At 40.6% G+C, this 22,101-nt stretch overlaps 1 protein-coding gene across 3 annotated transcripts in view; it reads right to left on the bottom strand.

Annotated features, from left to right (window-relative positions):
* The window catches only part of BBS9 (Bardet-Biedl syndrome 9), a 538,001-nt gene that overhangs the window by 437,790 nt on the left and 78,110 nt on the right, over positions 1 to 22,101 (bottom strand). For all 3 annotated transcript variants that reach the window (XM_088464415.1, XM_088464417.1, XM_088464416.1), the window contains exons 7-9: positions 20,310 to 20,484; positions 19,108 to 19,192; positions 3,994 to 4,177 (exon numbers count right to left, since the gene is read on the bottom strand). In XM_088464415.1, coding sequence (XP_088320541.1) covers positions 3,994 to 4,177; positions 19,108 to 19,192; positions 20,310 to 20,484 — 444 coding nt within the window. The remainder of the gene's footprint in view (positions 1 to 3,993; positions 4,178 to 19,107; positions 19,193 to 20,309; positions 20,485 to 22,101) is intronic.

The following is a 22,101-nucleotide window of genomic DNA, read 5'->3' as shown; positions in this document are numbered from 1 at the left end:
ACGCTTTGAACGAGCGCTCGCTCTGAATCAGGGAGTTTTTTGTTCGGCCTCCTGGCCGCTCGCATAGCTGTGGGTGACCACCCACAGCTATTGCGAGCGGCCAGGTTGATGGACGCGATGGTCAAGACCATCGCGACCATCGGGCTTGCAACGAGACCCTTGCAGTAGAGTCTAGTTGGCTGTATGCCCCAGTGAGCTTCCGGCTCTAAACAGAGCCGGAAGCTCACCACTGACATCACTAGTGATGTCAGTGGGGCCGCCCCCAAACGGCAGGCGTTCCCTCGGGAACGCCTCAGTTTGGCCAGCCATCCCCCTGCCCGCCTACCAAACGGGGCGAGCTGTCAAACACCATTGACAGCTCGCCCCCTTTGGTGCGAGACCCGGAGCGACAGAGCGCCCGCCGCTAGCCGGGTCTCGCGCATGCGCACGACGGACCCCGGCTCCGTCGTGCGCATGCCCGGTGGGCAAACATCGACCCGGTTGCGAGCGCTCAGCGCTTACGACCGGGTCTGAATCAGGCCCAAAGTGTGCAGTGCAGGACAGTAATGTAAATACAGAGACATGTGCTCTGTGTGCAGGCTGGTCAGCTAACTGGAAAAAGCCAATCAGCACTATTTTCTCAGCCCTAGGTCGAATATCCCGGGTCTGTACCATTTAAGAGCCAAATAACCCGGGTCCGACCCGTGTTTAACCCTTCTTTTAACCCATTATGGTGCATTTTAAAATCATGTCGACCCGGGTCGACCCGGCAACAACCTGGGAATAACCCGGGTTATTTTGGCGATGTGAAAAGGGTATTTGTTTTTCATTTCATCTCATTGAACGTCACCAAAAACAAATTATTTATTGTGTGGAGATAGCCTTAAACTCTATTGGTGGAATAAAATTCAATGTGATGGACGCAATGTGCTGTTCCAGAATGGTGCATCGTGCGCACCGGCATCTTAAATCTACCCTCACACCACATAGAGGTACGAGGTTAAACCTAAGATGTCAGCTCTACCATACATGACTGATATGAGCATAGCCGAGCATCACCTTAGAATGAATTCTCCCCTAAATTATAATTCTAATTACATTCAGGTCGCTCACAATGGTGGATTGTGCTTCCAGAGTAGGAGTAAACAACAACTGGCACTAGTGCCTCAAGGTGGCAGTGGGGGAGGTTTTGAGTGGCATCTGTGGGGTCAGTCCATCTCCAACTGGGCGAACTGTGCTGCTCCTCCCCTCCTGCTTCATCTCCTTCATTCACAGAGTAAACCCTTTTGGCACACCAGACCTTCTCCAAACCTAAGAACCAAAGTGTAGCCTGCATACCCAGTGAGGCCTTGTCCTCTGGTGATCCCTGTGATCCCTGCCACAGTTAGCGCTGCTCACAGTGGATGAACAGTACAATATTCTGATGCATGTATTTATCTCCAGACTACTGTATATTATCAACCTAACCGGAACACACTAGCTTCAAAAAAGGAAGAACAGGGAAGCTACTAACATTTGAGTGCCCATCTATTACTTTTGTGAATGTTTGTATGTTGCAATGGGGTTGGCACTCTGGAAATTTTTTGGGCTTGTAATGTTGAATGTTTGGCATTCAAAAATAAAAACGTTGCCTACCACTACTCTAGAGTGTAACTCGGAAAAAGCTCATTATTTGAAATTAATTTAAATACTATGTATATTATTTTTCTCCATATTTGCCAATACCAAAGTACAAATTACAGAGTTTTACTCTTTCAACTACACACTATCTCACCCAATAATGATTGAGATCTCTTTGCTAGTAGTTATTAATAATAATGTTAGTTTAGTTTTCAATTACGCTGGCCATACACAAGCGCATTTTGGTCCGATTACACGATTTTAGACGCGTCGTGCGACGAATTGTGTGAGAATAGTGTAGTATTTAGGCAAGAATACGATCCGATGTGAGCTCCTGCCGCTGTTCTATCGTATCTTATGATCAGACGTGCAGTCCATATTACCCGTCGTGATCGTATGCAGATCGTGCCATGTTTTTGTGCATGCGATGCATCATGCGTCCGACTGTCGTCATTTAAATCTATTATGATCGCCTGTTTTTGGTGAGGCACACGACTGATCGTTTCACGGCCAGTCGTATAGGGGTGAGTGATCGTACATCAGATCGTATGCTCATCGTGTGTGAAAAAAGCACCAAATCGTGCGGCCGGGACTGTCGGGGAGCTCAATGGAAAATATATTATGAATCGCATCTTATGCTGATCGTACTAGTGTATGGCCAGTATTCGTTTGGACAGTACAGGTAGGTTTCTTACCGGACGTTTGTAATAAGTCAGGGCCCTGTAATGCCCTACACATGCCATCATTGCTGTGCATGTATTCATTTAAGTGTTACATGTAGGTAATTTGGAGAAGCTATGACAATTTAATTTTAACTGTAGAATAAATAGCCATGCCTCCCAACTATCCTGATTTTGATTAGATAGTGCCAAATCACATACCTCCAAATGAGAGCTCGCAAAAAATAAGATGGTCTCAATAGGTCCTATTTTAATCCACCCAAAAGTGTGCCCCAATATTGCATGTCTAAATGTTGGGTGGTAATAAAAAGTATAGTGTTCATTTGGTAGAAATGATCTACAGTGGACATGGTATGATTATTCAGGGCCATAACTAGGGGTGTGCGCAGGGCTCCTGGGGGTGGTACAGTCGTTGCCCCACGGTGCTTGCTTCTGGCAGGCTGGTAGCCAGGATCGCTACTGCAGTGCCCCCGGAGTGTTGTTTAGACACTCCAGGCAGGCACACTACAGTCGGTGCAGCCAATCAGAGCGTCCTCAGGGTGCTCTGTCCAGCGCTGCACATCCCCAATGGTGCCAACCCTGTCCTCTCTGTGCAATGTCATGAAGTCTGGCGCTCAGGGGCGGGCTGCACAGGGCGAATCTTAGCTCTGTTACTGCGCTGTGATCATTAAAAAAAACTTTCTATCTTTGGGATCATTGAGCACATGGACCTCCTAAAATGTTTATTTTATGTGCTGTTCACCAGATCCGCTTGAGGCCTTGGGGAGTGTCATTGTCTCACAGAGTACTGCACTCCAGATTTGGCAAAGAGCACGGAAAAAAAATGTTGTTATGGTAAATAGATTTCATTCAAATATAAGGGAATTAAGAATAGTGTTAACTAACTAAGGATGGGTACACACCTAAACAACCGACAATCGTGCCGATAATCAGGCCGATTTGCCTTCACCCTGGACATCGCATGATTGCCGGTACACACTTAAAAGATTTAATGAAAGACGGAACGATCACTGTTCCATCCTTCATTAATATGTACAGCCTCACATGCGATTTTGTGTGATTGGCCGTGCAGCATGTGACCGCGGGAGCGCACAAATCGGGCATACACACTGCATGATATGCCCAATTTGTCGTTCCGATTTGTCCAAATCGTGCCGATATCATCCTGGTGTGTATGCACCCTAAAACAGCAAACAGATGGCAAAATATGCTTCTAACAAGACAATACAAACTTATGCTAATAGACTAACATATATTGAATAGAAAATAACCTGAGCCCACATACTTTACTATAGCTATTTACAGAAAAATAAAATCTTCATAATTAATAGCATATACACTTCCTTGATCTAGAGATGGGAAGCAGAGGGCAAGTAAGACTCAATTATATTTCATGTTTATATTCTACATGTAGACCTGTAGGTAGCCTGTATTAATATTTAACTAGATTGCAGGACTGCATTTTTTATACTTAAGTAAAAAAATGATTAAGCATGCAGACACACATCCGGCCCAATGGACTGATAGCAGCTTTAAACACAACATATTGATTAAATGTTAAATTTTTATATTACCTTCATTTACTGCCAAAAAAAGGCGTCTGTAAATTATCAGGAGGAACAGTGTATGCAGACAGCATATTAAAACGTATAGAAATTTGTACATCTAGTCCCATGTAACTGAAAACATTGAGTTTCATAAGTCTTCAACTAACCTGAACAATATGGAAGGAAGCAGCTTGGACTGTACTCAAACTTTTTCATGAAGCGGATCTGTCCGTTCTCTTTGAGACAGAAGAAGTTTCTTTCACCAAGTACAAAAATTGAGAATGCAGTGTGATTAAAGGAGACTATGCTGATATCCAGTGCCTGCTCACCAATATTTAATATCCAATCTGCCTGCAGAAGAGAATGAGCAGTGAATACAAATAAATCACTTTGACAGTGGCACATCACCTAATTAATGACTGATTTTATCCAGAGATGCATGTTAGTGGTTCTAAAGGTGCGTATTCATTAGGCGATGGGGTAACGACAGTACGATTACAGCACTGTAATCATACAGTCACTCCTCATCTCCTGTAGTGCCTACACTGAACGATAAGTTGTTCATTGCAGGCACCCTCCCTCATCCCCGTACATAGCTGCTCTCGCTTCAAGATTCCTGGGGACTCTCTCTTCACTAACAATTGTCTCACCAGAAGCCCCTGACTGCCTCTTATTATTGGCGTGATACCCCATACCGCTGGGCTGCATGCTGAGCTATAGACGGGCTCATACAACGGAGAGAGTGCACGTGCTCTTCTGATTGCCGATTATCCCCCGCTGGCACCCTGCACCGTTGGCAGCACAGAGACAGGAGTTGCCTGTCACGCCAGCATTGCCGAGCTGCTCCGTCAGGATCACTGCAAGTACGGTGAACAGCCGGTAGTTGCCATAAACCACCGCTTGACTGCCGGGCATTAGCCATCACTCAGTAAATAATTCACGCTGTTCGGCAGCCCAGAGACGGAAGCTGCCTGTGAGTGTCATCTCCCAGTACATCGAGCTATATTTGTGTACTGTGTTGTTACATCGACAGGTACAGTACTGGTAACAGCTAGTCAGTGACATTATCGATATAGAATTCACTCATTCAAATGTCATATATGGAACTGTTACACATCAATTAGTTAAAGTATCCATACTTAAGGACTGGACTCTTTCTCTAAAATATGACTGGAATGGGATTTACTGATTGAGTTCCTTTTCAATATTACAGCTCAATTACTGTGACGGGCACTATTTGATTTTACCAGTAATTAACATCTATAAGAAGAGTTATCAATTAATGACAGACATCTGATTCTGGCCCTGATTCAGAATCGTACACTCTGACCCACAGCTAATGCGAGCAGCCAGGATGATGGTCGCGATGGTCAAGACCAACGCGACCATCGGGCTTGCGACGAGACCCTTGTGGTAGGGTCTCATGGCCGCAAGCCCCAGAGAGCTTTCGGCTCAAACAGAGCCGAAACCTCTCCCACTGACGTCACTGGTGAGGTCAGTGGGGCCGCCCCCAAATGGTAGGCGTTCTCATGGGAATGCCTCCGTCTGGGCAGCCACCCCCCAGCCCGCCCACCAAAGGGGGCGTGCTGTCACTCAACATCGACAGCACGCCCCCTTTGGTGCGAGACCCGGAGCGACGGATTGCCTGTCGCTATCCGGGTCTCGCGCATGTGCTCGACAGAGCCAGCTCCGTCGTGCGCATGCACTCTGGACCACCATCGACCCGGTTGCGAGCACTCAGTGCTTGCGACCGGGTCTGAATCAGGCCCTCTGTCCACCCAGGAATCCTTTAAGATCTATTCTGATTTTGGACACTATAGGCCTGATTCAGACCCGCTCGCAAGCGGGTCGATGGTGGGGAACTGCGCACGCATGGTGTGCTCAATGCACGTACGCAAGCCCGGAGCGAGTGAGAAATTCACTTGCTCCGTGGCTCGCTACAAACGGGGCGGCTGTCGATGTTGATCGAGCTTAGCGAGCGGCCAGGAGGCCGGCTAAAAAAACAAAAAGCGTCTGCCCTCATTTTGCGAGCGGCTCTGAATGAGGTCCTATAGCCATTACATGGGTTGTTTACTACAGCTCTGAATTGTGTGTTTCTAAACAGTTTTTATGTTGCTATTTGTATCCAAGCTATTGGGATACATTTTCCCCATGTATTGGGATACATTTTCTGATCAAATCCAACTTTTGATACAAACGTGTTATTTATTTCTGTTCTAATTTAGATATTTTAGATTGGCCAATGGACTAGTCATATGTGTCTGTGTGTGTGTATGTATATATATATATATATATATATGTGCATGTTTATATGTTCATATATATAATACTTTTGTGTCTACCTCTGTATGTTTATGTCATTTGTTATTTATGCATATATTTTTTATTTATTCTAGTATAATAACTTACATTTATGCTTATCCATATGTGTTATTATCTTATGTCCCAACATAAGTATTAGAGTGCAGTTTATCCTTTTATCTGTCATCCCCGAACATGTCCATCAGTCAGTATGTGGCCCAGAAGTTGATTGACAGAATGCCAGGGCGAATTGCAGATGCTTTGAAAAAGAATGGTCAACACTGCAAATATTGACTTTTTGCCTAAACTTAATGTAATTGTCAATAAAAGCCTTTGACACTTATGAAATGCTTGTAATTTTACTTCAGTATACCATAGTAGCATCTGACAAAAAGGTCCAAAAACACTGAAGCAGCAATCTTTGAGAAAACCAATTCTCAAAACTTTTGGCCATGACTGTATATTACAAAGACCAAAAACATTTTATGTTGCACTTGACATCGGACAGATCATTTAACTTATCTCCCCTTCTTCTATTAGAGGAATTCTGGCATGACCTCCCAATGTTGTTTATGGGAATTATAACAATGTGAACGACTACAGACCTTTTTGAATCAGTCAGTGTGTCCTATACAATAAAACATTAAGCAGCAAGCTCTGTGGAATTAGAGCTCTATAGGCATAATTCACACCAGCCATTCTGTCCTTAGTAATACACGTTAAGTATAAAGAATTTTATAGCTCACTGTGCCTCTTGACACAAAGAGATGTCAGAGGTCAATGGAGACAGACAGTGTGGCAATTCAGCTGAATTTCAGAAACAGGAGTAATATGTAAGTCACATAGAGGGACATGTATGTTATAACACCTCCTGTAATGTCACACTTCATATGTCGGTGTGGTTGATATTAGATTAGGAATGCTAAATTAATGTTGATTTTCTAGAGTACTAAAAGTCATAAACACAAGACACGGTAAGTGTCAGTCAATTCTGATAGTGGATTCCCCTCTGTCTAAAAAATAAATACTCTTTGAATAACACATGCAATAATAAATTAATATAGACTTGTGAAATTTGGAGTGGCAAAGAATTAAAATTGATAATCAGTGATAAAAATTTATCTCACTGGCTAACAAAATGAAGCATCTGTAAAAGGTGGATGCTGTGATGTCACAGTCCCACAATTATAATTGGTACACAAATATCAGGTAACAGAACTCGAAGCCTCGTATGCGATCTTACCACACTTTTGCTACTTCAGTGAAAATAAAATCACTATTCTTTCAATAGACTAATCATTTATTTATAAAATGTTAATATATTCCAATGTATGCTTATACTGGCATAGTATTGGAATTCCATAAAAGCTTTTCAATAAATGTATATAACTTGATTGCCGGTTTATGGTGCTATTGGCAGTAACAAGCTGAGGTTATCAATATAAATATCTGTTACGGATTCCACAGGGAGCATGAAGCTGGCTAAGTTTGTGTACATCAATCTCTGAAGCTACTGTACAGTGTAATCTGCTGAAATATTGATGTTAACTACATTATTTCCATCTGGCACCCTTGCAGCAAAATGTTCAATGTATAAAAACCATATCAGTTATCAATTTAACAAACCAGAGGTTTTTATTCCAGTCAAGAGCACAATCAGGGAAGTGAATAGTTATTACACAACCCAAAATGTAAAATGAGACACATGAAATAAAGTATCATTGTGGGTTTTTAAATGAGAAAGATTGAAACTTTAGAAAAGACAATGTTAACAGAGGAACAAGTACTATTGTTGCAACTGTGTATGGACTATAGTAGAGAACTCTTATACATGGACTTTTATGCTGGGTACAAACTACTAGACGATATGTCGTCCAATCCAGCAGATCGGAGCGACATTTTGGGATACAGAGTCTAGTGTGTACTTATGATATGCGCGTTCCCGCGGGTCGTCAGCCACATCTACTGTCAGCCCTACCTATAAACATGATATATAATTTAGTCTTACTTGCCCTCTGCTTCCCATCTCTAGGTAAAGGAAGTGTATATGCTATTAATTATGAAAATGTTATTTTTCTGTAAATAGCTACAGTAAAGTATGTGGGCTCAGGTTATTTTCTATTCAATATATGTTAGTCTATTAGCATTAGCTGCTTGTTTGTTTGTATTGTTTTGTTAGAAGCATATTTTTTCATCTGTACGCTGTTTTAGAGTGCATACACACCAGGATGATATCGGCATTTGGACAAATCGGAACGACAAATTGGGCCAACGTGGGATGTCGCTAACGATTCCATGCTGCAGAATGCAACATGGTGTGTTCCTCCCCCCGTTGGACCTAGGAATTGTTAAGTATGTATGCACTTGCCGCATGCCGGGAACACAAAATAGTTATGCGCCAGTATTACACATTCTGTTATATATTGCTGCTCAGAGAATTGTCCAAACCCATTAACCTTTTCCCAGGGGACAGATCACGTGACAATATGTGAGTGAAGTTTTTTTGTTTCTGTGCTTACCTGTTTCACATTTCTATTTCTGTGTGCCACATTTGTTATCACTATTTTTATTGGATAGCATTGTGACCTTTTGTCATACTAAATTACATTTATTAATAACATTCTGTCTTTGTATTCTTAAACAATTCATATACCATATAGGATTTGTTTGGTTTATAGCAATTAAAGTGGTCTTCAAACCTGACTTTTGGGATAAGTAATGTAGTAAGACTTCATAAAGCCGGTACACACTATGAGATTCATTGAATGATCTATAGTTCCATCGCAGATCGGAATGATAGATCATGCGAATCGCATAGTGTATACAGACTATATGCGCACTCCCGCGGTTGATTGCAATATCGTCTGTTCGGCCGTGCTGCACGACCAACCGGCGAAAATTGCATGCGGTGCTGTTGCAGGTAATAAATCGTATCATCCGGGTACACAACGGCAAGTGTGTACCCATCATAAGCGTGTCAGCTCTTTAATTAAATCTTTGGTTTGATTAACACTTTCATACTCTTGACATGCATGTGAAGGAGGGTCTTCAGGTGATAAATCTGCATCAGTTTGTGAAACATTTTTATGTAAGAACTTGAGAAGAAAATGTCTGATTCTTGCAAGAAGAAATAAAGAATAATTCACCAAGGGCAGAACTCGATGCTTACAATGTCGATGTACAGTGAAAATATTTCCCCCCTTCTCTTGTTTAAATCAGGTAATTTTGATTAAGTTTTTAAGATTATACACAGAGAAAATATAACATAAAAAAACATGGGGAAAAATGAGAACAAGCCATTAATGCAAGAGAATATTACTGCAAGAAAAGTAAATAACAGATATAGGGAAAATAGCATTATGGCAACAACCAGTACTGTACAAAATTTGGGAAACAATTTAATTGTTGATCGGCTCTTGGAGAGGAATGAAGAAGAGGGAAAAAAAGAGGAAAAATAAAAACACAAACATTACAATATACAGGAACATCAGGTATGGACCTACAAAGTCCAAGGCAGGACTGAGCCCACAATTTATGAAATTTAGAAGTAGCTTTCCTGTTGGCATAAACTTAGCATTCATGAGCAACGGTGTCATTAACCAAAGCCCTCCAACTGGGGCAGTCAGGAGCGAACCACAACCTAGCAATAACAACCTTGGCAAGCCTGGATAGGACAAGAACATATCAATAAAGGGTAGCATTGAAGACTTCCTCCACATTGACACAAAGAGAGAGATTCCAGGGTCAGTCGGGAGCAAATCAAAAGCCATAAGGTGCACATCAGTCCAGACCTTCTGCCAGAAGTCACAGACACCAGGGCAAGCTCATAAGCAGTGCCAAAAGTCACAGTCTGGAGAATAGCATTTAGGACAATCAGTATTGTCCCGGGCACCCATCTTGACCAATACAATAGGAGTAGGGTACGACAGGTGCAGTACATAGAAATTAATTTGTTGTTAGTGAACACACGGTATAGTGTACCTAATAGAAAACAGAATACCATCCCACTGTTCATCACTAAGGGGACCCAGATAAGCCTCCCATTGTGCCTTAGAGGAACAAGAGCTTTTACAAATAACGGGCATTAAGTTCACTATAAAGGATGGAAATAGCCTTTCAAGGATGCAATTTAAGTAGCAGAGACTTAACCACTTGCCTGGTGTGGTCGCACAATTTGCAAACACACCAGGATGTGCATTACCAGACATGGTCACAAACAATGCAACCAGTCAGAAATGCCCACTGGGTGGCTACCGAAAAATAATCTTCCAGCAGCCGCTAAATGGCAGAGAGACCTCCTAGCCACTCTGCATCCCTGCACCCTCCCCCAGTGTCTGCCTCCAGGAAAATGTAAATTAACCAGCCCTCAACCCCTCTCAGTGGAAATGTAAATTTGCGATAAACAATATAATGCCAGTCGATATTTAAAAATATTATGTTATGTGCTTCAAAAATGTTTTTTTATTTTAGAAAATCGTGTTGGGTAAGTTTTAACTAGATGTTCTTGACCTAATTCAATCACAAAGCTGAAGGTATCGAGAGATAATCACATGTGAGAGGCCGAATTCCACATCAATCATTTCCCCTTCTCTTGTTTTCTTCATCTATTTTTTTATTTTGTACAAGGTGTGTGAAGATGGCAACTTATGCATACATAGCAGCCAAACAAATTATATATATCATGCTTGCCTACTCTCCCAGGAATGTCTGGGAGGCTTACAAATTTTAAGGTGTTCTCCAGAAAAAGCAGCCCTCTGTCCCACATTCCATCCACCTCCTTAGTGAAAAGGGCAAGGACTGAGCTTGATGATGTGATTAGCATTGAGGCCTCACTCCACATAACGCCAATCACATCATTTTGCAGCGGTGGTGGGGCTATGATGATGCAATCACTTAATTACACCCCCTTTTTGAGGCTCATGGACACTGCAACAAAATTCTAATTAGGTGTGAGAAGTGGTATAGATGCAAGCAAACTGTTATACAGGCTGCAAAGGACAAAACTGCTGTGAATCAATCCGATGTATAATCTACACAGCGGCAGGCAGAAAGCGAAAGTGGCGCTGCAATTTGTAAAGCTGAGAGCACGTACCAGCTAGCTTGCCAAATTCTCCAACCATCCAGAAGACAAAGTGGCCAATATTATATGACAACATATAAAACACATCCTCAAAGTATCAAGAAGAAATTCTTAAAAGAAAAAAGTTTACCAAGATGTACTACCCTGTGTTCATCCAATTTGCACAAAATCAAATACTGATCCAAAAGCCCCAATTGCAAGGCAAACCTTAAAGAGCAAATTATGAAACTATTTGAATTTAATACATACCGAAGGATGGAAATACTAATCTAAATAATATACAAGAAATAAATAATGCACTTATACTTAACGCAATATGTCCACTACATTCCCTTTCACTCCTCTGCAGTAATTTTGCCATGTCAGCTCTAGCTGAGTATGCAGGACAGAGTTACAGAACAGTGTGGAGTGGAAAGTTTATATAGAGTGTAGGCCAGTGCTGACACCGTAACGCAGATGACCGCATTCTCAGACTTTTTTTCCTTTATAAGACCCCGCAAGAATACTGTACTTAAGATGTAGGGGGACTTTCAACCTACTGGTGAAACTGGGCAGCAATTTTTATACGAGTTGCAGTGGAATTTCAGGTTAAGACTAAACATACAAATTTTACTTTCTTGGTTCAGGATGTAGTTGGCATCCCGGTGCTCAGGATGCCAGAGCCGGAATCCCGAGCAGGACCAGGGGAAGGTTAGGGATAGATGTTATCCAGTAGGTGAAGCGTTATGGTTAGGCTGTGAGTTTTAGGCTTAGGCTGTGGGGGGGGGTTAGGTTTTGGCTGCAGGGAGGGAGGGTTAGGTTTAGGGTAGTTACCAGTAGCTGTCGGGATTCTGAGCGCCGGCATCCTGTACCCAAAGCCTTGGTTCATACCAGAAAATTTTAATTAAGGATTTTAGTAATCCTTTAGAGCTCATCCACACATGTACATGAAAATACTAGCTTTAGCAATACTTTTTCAGTGTGTTTTCCCATGTGTTGTTTTCCAATACAATCTATTAGAATGGTAGTTTATGTAAAGGCAGGGCCATTTTTTGGGTAAAAATTGATTCAGAAACTGGGGGTGGAGCTATAGAAAAACAATATATATATTATATATTCATATATGAGAGGTTCAGGAACAGAGTTCCTGCTGCAGATTTAGGGAAGCAGGGCAAAATAGTGCCTAAATAAATAAGTAAATAAGTAAATAAGGCTACTGTTAAGCAACACAATAACCCTGCACCTTATGCATTTACTTAGCTGCCCATCCTGCTGAATACCCGCTTCATTATTCTGCAGGTCGCTGAAGTAATAGCAGGAATATAGCCCATGCTCAATAGGCACAAATAGAATTGTGAAATACTATTAACATTTGAAATAGTGTTACCATCTGGTATATGATAGTGACATACACCCAGCTGTTTATGGGACGGCACTTCCCTTGCTACCTATAAATTAGGCATGCTCTTCAAACTGAGTTTGGAAATAGTCCTCCTGGTCACTATTTGCTGTGTTACTTATTCCTTGGTTACACGGATACAAAAAGCCAGGTATCATGATCCTTTAGAGAATGCAGAACACACCCAGGCATTTTGCACCAGGCTGATCACATCTATCCAGTACAGTATGGGGGATCTGTCTCTTCTTGATCTAGACCTAAGTCTTCATGACAGTAATTCTAACCCACAATTTTTTGTTCGCAGATGGTAAATCAGATTGGACTACTGAAGAGCTGAACTTAGCCAGTGGAATCTACATGGTGTCCGCAACACAGTGATTATGTAATTGCTCTCTGCCCATCATGGAGAAAACACAGAGGAGAAGAATAAGGAGGATGTGTGCAACAAAAAATGTCTGCCCCTCTCAAGCACACTGATGGCTATATGAGTGGCCATGTGACCAAGAATGTGTGAGGAATTACAGGGGCTATGTGATAAATTGCATGAACCTTGTGGAAAAGAGAGAGTTAGAGGGGGTCATTTAAGATGCTATATATGAATTATATGTGCCAAACTAAGTGACTGTTTTGGGTCTAGATTACAGATGGCCATAAATTGATTTTATGACACATCTCTCAGACTGAGCAATACACGGCCTCTTCAGCGTCTCACACACAATTTCCAACAAACGGTTTTTCAAAAGTAGGCAAGTGTGGTCTATTTAGACACCATTCTGAAAGGATGACATTTTAATAATCTGTCTATGAGGCTTTTATACATACATGAAAGAAATAAAACTATTTTACAGTCTGATTTAATTGCCAGGGTGCTACAATCTCAAAGAGTACAGTATTGTATATGCTGAAAGCAAAGAAAATGATTTAATAATGGAAATGTACTGCTCAGACTGACATTTTATAAGTAATCAAGTTATACTGGGTACACACTATGCAATATGACGCTCAGCTGACGAATGACAAATCGCATAGTGCATCGGCAGGTGTGTCATATGTCGTTTACTGACATATCAGGTCAGCTGTGCATCACATCTGGCTGTCTGTACGGCTGACTGACCGACCAACCCATATGCTGGCCCAGGGACCACCAACGACGTGACTACCGATTCCTGTGGCCAGACATGTTGGGCAGTATATTGTTAAGCGCGTATGCACAATATCATTTGCACATGCAACTTAACAAATCAGTGGACCCAGCATAAGGAATGCCAAAGCATGTTCATATTGTTACTAACATATCAGTTACAAAGAAAAAAAAACAGCTTTCCACACATACACATGGCAGCATGAAGTGAGCAACTTTTAAACACTCTTTCAATCATCTTCTGACATTCATGGACATCAAGAATGACAAATGATCACCCTACTGTACAAAATAGATTAAGGGGGCTTAGTTCCACTTTAAGGCACATAAAACGTCATCTATTTTTTAAATAGGATATATTACTTAAATTCATGATGTTTTACTAAATAGGTCACGTCAATACAAGTCTGAGCATAATCACTTAAAAGTAATTTCAGAATGAAAAACAGTTCAAAAACTGATATAAATGTAAGTCTATGTAGAATAATAGTGAAGTCATCAACATAACACATGCTAAATGACTAGAGATGGGTGGTGAAAGATACCACCCATCCAAACACTAGGAGTAGGTGAAAGTTGGTCCTAGACACACATCATTAAAGGTATTCTTTTTCCAAGGGCATGCAATTTTTGAAAGATGAGAAAGACAACGTAAGCAGATAGATGGGAAGGATTGTAACCTGATATGTTAAGAGGAGCTATATAGGACTAAAAAAGCCAAATTGTTTTTCCACGGCATAGGTAAATGTCCCACATGGAGGTATGGAAGGAGCTTATTAATGGATACAAAGCTTTCTCACTAATTATTACCAGCAATGTTATATACATCATCACTCACTAACCTGCTGTTGCCTGTTGCTAATTCTAACGAAGGGGAGGTTAAACACAATCCTAAACATCAGCCCAAAAATATTACTGATATACAAAATAACATAATGGACATAAAGCCAGTAATGCAATCTAAATTGTTTTGCAATGTTCAGATCAGACCAAAAACCACTGTGAACCTTTCTAAGAATCAGACTTTGATGACAGCTATAGAACTTTTAGCTCATCATTGTACTTAATGTATAGAAACGTAGAGCGTCACCTAAAGATCAAGTTAAAAAATAAAAAGTAGAGAGCGTATCATGATTAGGTGAAAATCCCAAGCAGCGCCAGCAATATGAACATAAAAGAGTCTCTTGTGTGATGAAGCAGGAGACAGTAATACAAGCTTACTTAAATATGATGAGCAAGGGAATATTATATCAATTTGAGAGGGGGGGATAGGGGAGTACAAAAAGTAGATTGTTGCTTTTATGGCCAAAGGAAATTTTATAAACATGTGATAAAACTTAGAATAAAGTATTCTCTGCCATATGCGCTAAAGGCAATTATTTGTACAGTATGTCTGTAAAACAGCTGCGGGTTGTGAGCAGCACTCAGAGTCTATTAACTATATATCCAGTGGACACTATTGCTGAGCTAAGAATCAGATCTTCTCATATGACAACAGTGTAATTTGTAAGAATAGTATGAAAGTATAGGTTCTTTAAGAGCAGATATATGAAGAAAGCCAGGCAACACTACTCTCCTACAGTAAAGCCGTGTACCAAAGAGCTTTAAGGTACCTGTGTTGTGTCGCCCTGTGTAATGCTACAAGCATCGTAACCTCCCATCCAGTCAATAAGACAATGTGCAAGCCTTATTAATCCACTTTCTTCTGCCTTATGGTTTAAAAATGAAAGTAGACTTTAGAAGCAAGACTGAAAAACATGAAGTGATGGACTCCATGCTGTGTATATAAAAGTGCCGAGTTCTAAGGCAAAACACTGAAAGTTACCGAGAACATGGTCTAACCAAGGATTCATAGATAACTTTACGCTGACAAAGGCAAATTTGCCAACAACTGTCTTCTAAATTTTCCACTCAGATTTTCTCAGGACTGGAACCTCTTTTAAAAACAGCACAAGCACAGGTCCCCTAAAGAGATACTGATAGAAAGTATTAAGTCCCTGATACTTATGTTGTATCATACATGGTCATTTTTCATGGACTGCGCCAGTAACGTTGGAGACTACCATAAGCCTTGAAGAGCCTCATGTAGTCTTGAACAACCATATGATAGGCATTTGCTGGTAATTTAACAACCTTGCAATTGTGAAATTATATTTACATACACACAAATAACACACACAGAATACCTCTAATGGACTACGTAGATCAATGTTCCAATAGGTTATCTTTATCATCTTGAAAAAAAACAGCATTTCAAGAAAAAACAGGGATGTCAAGGACTATAGATTAAGGGTTCCATTTATTAAAGGGAGAATAGCTCTAAAGCCTCAAATTGCCAGAAATAGGGATTCTCTCTATTTCATCAGCTGCGGCTAGCATTGGGTACCAACGGAACAGCCATCAGTGGAGCTCTCCTGCGATACAGAGGTGTAATCCTACACCTAGCCTTTTTGCACTACATGGTGTGAGGCAATTGGCACAACATAGACACTTCACCATGTATACAGATAAGTCATCATACATCTTTGCTGCAGTCGTGCCAAACAACCCCACTTGGCGTACCAGGTCCCGTGCTACACTGCTAGTGCCAAGATTTTTTTTTTTGCCTGACAATGTGTCTTAGTTGCAATGTGATGCGACTAGAATGCACCAGGAGACTGTGTGGGTTAATTTGATATGCAACATTTGTATATCTGTGTGAGACTTAGTCTGAATCTGTACATGAAATGCTATATTCCAACGGCTGCGGCTTTTTTCCACTCCAAGTTCCATTGTGCTTCTTATACAGAGTCACTCACACACAGATATACAGGTATTGCATATCATACTAATCAGCACAGTCTCCTGGTGCATAACATTGTGACTAAGATGCATTTCTGGGTGGAAAGGACGCCGGCGCTAGCATAGGCACGTGGGACCTGGAGGCTCACTCGTGCCAAGTGTCTCACGTCACATGGCGTGTTGAGACTAGATGTATGAGGACACATCTGTAGGTGGTGTGACAAAAACACTGGAATGGTTGTCAAGAGGAGATATGTATGACCCAGGTTTTTAGCTTTGGGTGGTAAGACAGAAGCTGATTAGCAGCCTTGATTGCCAGACCACCTGCGAGAGGCTGATAAAGGGTGTGTCAGTCTCTGTAGACAGTCTCTCACTGCCTGGGGAACAGGTCAGAAGACTGTTGAGAGACACTGTGATTACCGAATGTAAGTGCTGTGCTATTGACTTCTGTTTTGTGAGAGCAGAGTGGGACGCTATGTCCCTCCACTCTGAGGGAGCGAATAATTTTGTTTAGTTTTACTTTTGTGCTACTAATAAAACTAGCTGTGCTACTTGCACCAAGGCCCTGGACTGGTGTGCGTCTACTTGGCTGCTGCATGAGAAGTGCTGCATGACAAGTTTACCCCAGTAGTTTTATTCTTTAGCATTTTAGGGTCTTTTTCGCACTGCATGCTGAATTTGCCGCACCGCAGCCGCATACAAACAGACTTGTAGTGTACTGGGGATTTAATATTTGCACTTTTCTCTCAATCATGGCAGTGTAAATTCACAAGATGCTGCATGGCTGGATGAATGGTGTGGCTCATTCACATTGACCCCCAGTCTCTTACCTTTTTTCCCAGATTAGTGTGTTTAATGCACATCTATAGTACACATCGATTGGTGGTATACAGGTTATATCTTGCGCTTTTGTTGCATTAACAGTGTAAAAAGGAAGCAAATTGAGAAAAATATTGGGCAAAAATCTTACAAGCCCCAGCTTTGTCACATTTTTCATGGTGCACCAAATGGGACTTTTTGGCACAATTTGAGGTCAATTGATCTACTACATTAGTAGTTACTTCATGCTGTTAGTTTTCACATATTTAAGAAGCACAACAATGGTATATGTACTAACAGTTGTCCTCCTATGTTATCGCCATTTCAGGATGACAAGAGCATGTGCGAGACAAAGGAAAAATGCTTTATTATTACATTTAAGATATTCTTTTCCGTTGCTAGTGTTAGTAAAATAAATGTTGCAATTGTTTTCAATTTTTATTGTAAACTTAAATTTTTTTATTAAACTTCAATTGGTAGCTCGAAACTGGATTTCCAGTGCCATACACGTGTGGGAACTAGTAATGCCATTTCAAGCATTTGCAGAAGGTATCCTGACTGATTGGAAATGCTCAGCTGCCATACAGTATGTCTGCGGCAAGTTTATCGTGGCACTAAGCAATTTTATTTTTCATTTATAAAAAAAATTGCAGTGCTTACCCGTCGTTTCCAAGTGATTGTTAATTTTAGTCAGTGATGCCAATTAATTTTACGCAATGATACATCTTTTTTCTTTCCCAGTTTGTTTGTTTACTCATCTGTCTTAATATCTTCTGGAGTAAAAGTAAATTTTTATTTTCTCATCAACGTTTTTGTTCCGATGGCAGTGTTTTTACCATTATGGTGGTGGTTCGATGTTTGCCACCAAATGGAATGAATAGAAATCATGTTTGGGGATTTTACATTTCTGATAGTTATCCCTCCCGTGGCTCCTTAATGACTACTGTGTCTGCATCAGGGAATCTTCATGGGTTTGTTGGTGATCGTCTCTTACGCTCTGTCTGCCTCAGACGTGAGCCTGCTCCCTGGCCAGCTTCCATACAGCAGCTTGGTGAAATAACTTTTTCTGTGACTTTGCGTCACTTAAATCACCACTGCTCAGCTCCCTTTAGTCATAGATGAATGGTTCATACACCTAAACCGTCCTTTACGAATGCTGCATAGCAGAGGTTCCCAAATGTGGTCCTCAAGGCTCCCCAACAGTGCAGGTTTTAGAGATATCCATGGTTGAGCACAGGTAGTTAAATCAAATTGACTGAGCTACTAATTAAGTCACCTGTGCACAAACATGTATATCTTTAAAATCTGAACTGTTGGAAAGCCTTGAGGGCCGCGTCTGGGAAACTCTGTTGTATAGAATAGTGAAAACCCAATCAAAAATTCATCCAGTGGTTCCAGAATTTAGCCCAAAAGAACAGGAAGACCCCTAAATCATGGACTTTCTTTACTTTACATATTTATAGAAATAGGTCCACTAGCACTTTGAGAAAAATGCAAGAAACCAGCACATCACTGCATTGAGCCATCTATGTAAAATGAGTCGGATTACATCTATTAATGTTATAATGTATGTATTTTTTTCCTGCTACTTCAACAAATTGATAACATTTAAAAACTCAAAGTTTATATCAGTTTTTTCTTTACATTGCAAAACGTGTATTACTTATATTTAAAGAATGGTTCAATACTTTTAATAAAAAAGGATTTCAAAAAAGTATGAAACAGTAGATCTGAAGACAATATTTTAGTGTTAAGAATTTATATAATGATAAAAAAATTACCAACAGTTTCTTCCCAGAACCAATTTTTTGCTGTTCTGTCTCTTTTTTAGTATCTGCATCTGTTGCAACAGCAAGCACCTGGTATCTGTTATAGAGAAGAAAGGTTCAAGTTATCAGAACTATTTTATTTCTTGTAAAACATTAAATGCTTACAAAGCAAAAATATAAGCAACGGCAACAAGGCCCAGCATTCAGACTGATACAGCAATGTAATAAGTACTGTACTTGCACAATGATTTATCCTTCAGTGTAATAAATACAACAGTGACACAGTCACCCAGTTGAAAACTGAAAAATAAGGGTAGTTAAGCTGCTTTTTCCTACTATTCATTCGGAGCATCTTTAATTTATTTATTTAAATCACTCTGGCAGAGGCTTCTTTTTGCTAGATGCTAGGGCCAGATTCAATTAGCCGCAGTAATTTACCGCGTGAGGAAAAGGGTGGCAATCTCAAGATTTTACAAGCCCTTTTCCTTGCACAGTAAAATTACAGCTAATGCGTGTTAACCTATAGGTTCCGGTATAAGTACTCGGAGCTATGGGTTAATGCGTTCGCGGCACCAGCAATAAGGGCGCTTATCACAGATTTCTGTTCAAGCCTATCAGGACATGGGCAATTACACTTTTAAAGCAACTAAAATATAATTAAAAAAAAAAAAAAAGAACAGACACAGAACAGAAGAAATGAACGAAGGGTTCAGCATGAAGTTTAGCTGCAGAGTGACAGTAAACTCAGCCACTTACAAACAGCTTCCCCAACAGCAGTATGTGATTGGCAGGCATTAAGGGGTGTCCTGTTGACTCCATGCTTTCATCACATCTGAATAGATATTAACCGATTAACTATTGAGTGGGGGGATAAATTAACAATGCTGTGCAGTTTCTTTCACGTTCATAATTTCAATGGACATTCTAGCATTGTATTAATGGGCCACTAACATTAATGGGAAAATTACACTTGTTAAACTGTTATTTTAAGCCCATTGTGTGTATGTACAGAATGCCTTCATACAGTATACAGATCAATGGACTTTTTCTAATACAGTAGAAGTTGTCCTGCAAGGGATAGTTCATTTATAATATTCCAAGCAACAAACAACATTCAGTTTCGAACACAGTTTATAAAACTCCTGAGCCCAATAAAACAGTTCCTGGCCCGATTACTGCACCAACTTTTACATCATATATAAGTGAATACTCACTTGTAGCTTTCGACCTGTCGACAAGAAGAGACAGTAACAAACGAGTCTGTTCTAGGGCTGTATCTCAGGGGTCCAGGTATAAGAAAGCCTGGCAAGTATCGGCCAAATGCATAGCTTTCCTGCTCAAAGAACATGAGCATCCCATCCATTGACTGAATGCAGATCAAATCTCGACCTGTAGACGAAAAAAAAAATAAACTTGATAAAGGCAAACCAGCAAACCGAACTATGCCCTGCGTCAATCTGTATTGTAACAGTAGGAAATCACACCATATATACATTATGTCCAGCACTGCTGTCAGAGCAAATCCAAGGTTAAACAGGAAAACAGTGAATATTTTCTGTATGCAACTGTAGTGTATTACTTGTACAGACCTACTTCAATAGTAAGTATCCATTTTCTGTGTGCTATCATGGCTCACAACTAGCAATGCTGTTGAACTTTATGTTACAAGACATTCTGGGCCTGATTCAGATTTGGGAATAGAGTAAGATAGAGCAAGTAACGCTGCATCTTGGTAAAACCATGCTGCACTGCAGATGGGACAGATGTATAATGTGCAGAGAGATTTAGATTTGGGAGAGATGTGTCCAAACTGAAATCTAAACGGCAGTGTAAAAATAAAGGTGTCCAGCGTTTGTGGGCTACATGCAACAGCAGCCAGTATTTACCTCACATGCATACATGTAAATGTCTGTATTTGCACCCGTTGAATCGCAACATGGTTTGTCCAGGTGTACAGGGACTTACTATACATATACTATAACCATCGTCCAGTCTAGATTGTTAATGCCTGGACAATCTCAGTTGTGTGCACGCACAAGCCATTAATGAATGTCAATTTTAGCTAAATCAAATTAGACAAAATGAACTCTAAACCTAAATCAGAACACTGGTTGACCTAAGACAGAACAAATCACAGATCTGCAGCCTAAACTAGCAGAAAGCACAAACAGTAACATGCAGAGAAAAACATTTTCTTACAGTGCAGCTCCCAACTGTCCTGATTTAAAATACACAGTCCCCAATCTCTTTAACGGGCCTTACTGAGGAATGTTGGGATGCATGTCCCACTCACAGCAGAGCAGCAGTTAATTAGTAATGGTGACAATGCAGACATGTATAAGTGGAAGGGGTCAGGGAAGGCCTTGAACTTCAGACATGGCCACGCCCCATCAAGAGGCGCACACCATTTTGGAGGGGACTTGGCGGCATCCTGATTCCAAAGTGTTGAATTTTGGAAAGCATTTTATTATCTTAAATTTACAAATAAAGAACCAACATATTACACCGTACTGTACATTAAGTGAATAGCGATGCAAATAAATAACATATAGAAGGTATACATGGGCCAGGCTAAACAAGTTCACAATCTAGGAATTGTGGGGAAGACATAAAATAGGAGGTAGAGGAGTAACAATACGGTGAGGAAAGTCTGTGTGTCTAATGTAAGGCAGACACAATATCAGCCACTAGTAATAAACCAGCCATTGGTGACTGGTATTCTGTGCATCTACCCATCATGTGGCATTGTCTGAATGAGAAGAGATAGTGGAATGCAGGGACATGAAAGATGACCAAGATATTGCAAAAATCTAAAGATAGTTACTAGCAACCATGACTCTGCCATATATTTCATATGCAAATAAATATTAGGGCTACGCAGTCTGGATTTTGATGTTTATATTTTCAAAAAGATGTATGTCAATAAATTAAATGTTTATGAGGACGCTTTTGCTATTTAAATCAAAAATCTTATAATTTTAATGTGATCAAATGTAAAATATATAT

This window comes from Taudactylus pleione, unplaced genomic scaffold (genome assembly GCF_031769625.1).
Source record: "Taudactylus pleione unplaced genomic scaffold, aTauple2 ptg000054l, whole genome shotgun sequence".
NCBI lineage: Eukaryota > Metazoa > Chordata > Amphibia > Anura > Myobatrachidae > Taudactylus > Taudactylus pleione.
The sequence above is the reverse complement of the archived record's forward strand: the minus strand, read 5'-3'. Positions and strand labels throughout refer to the sequence as shown.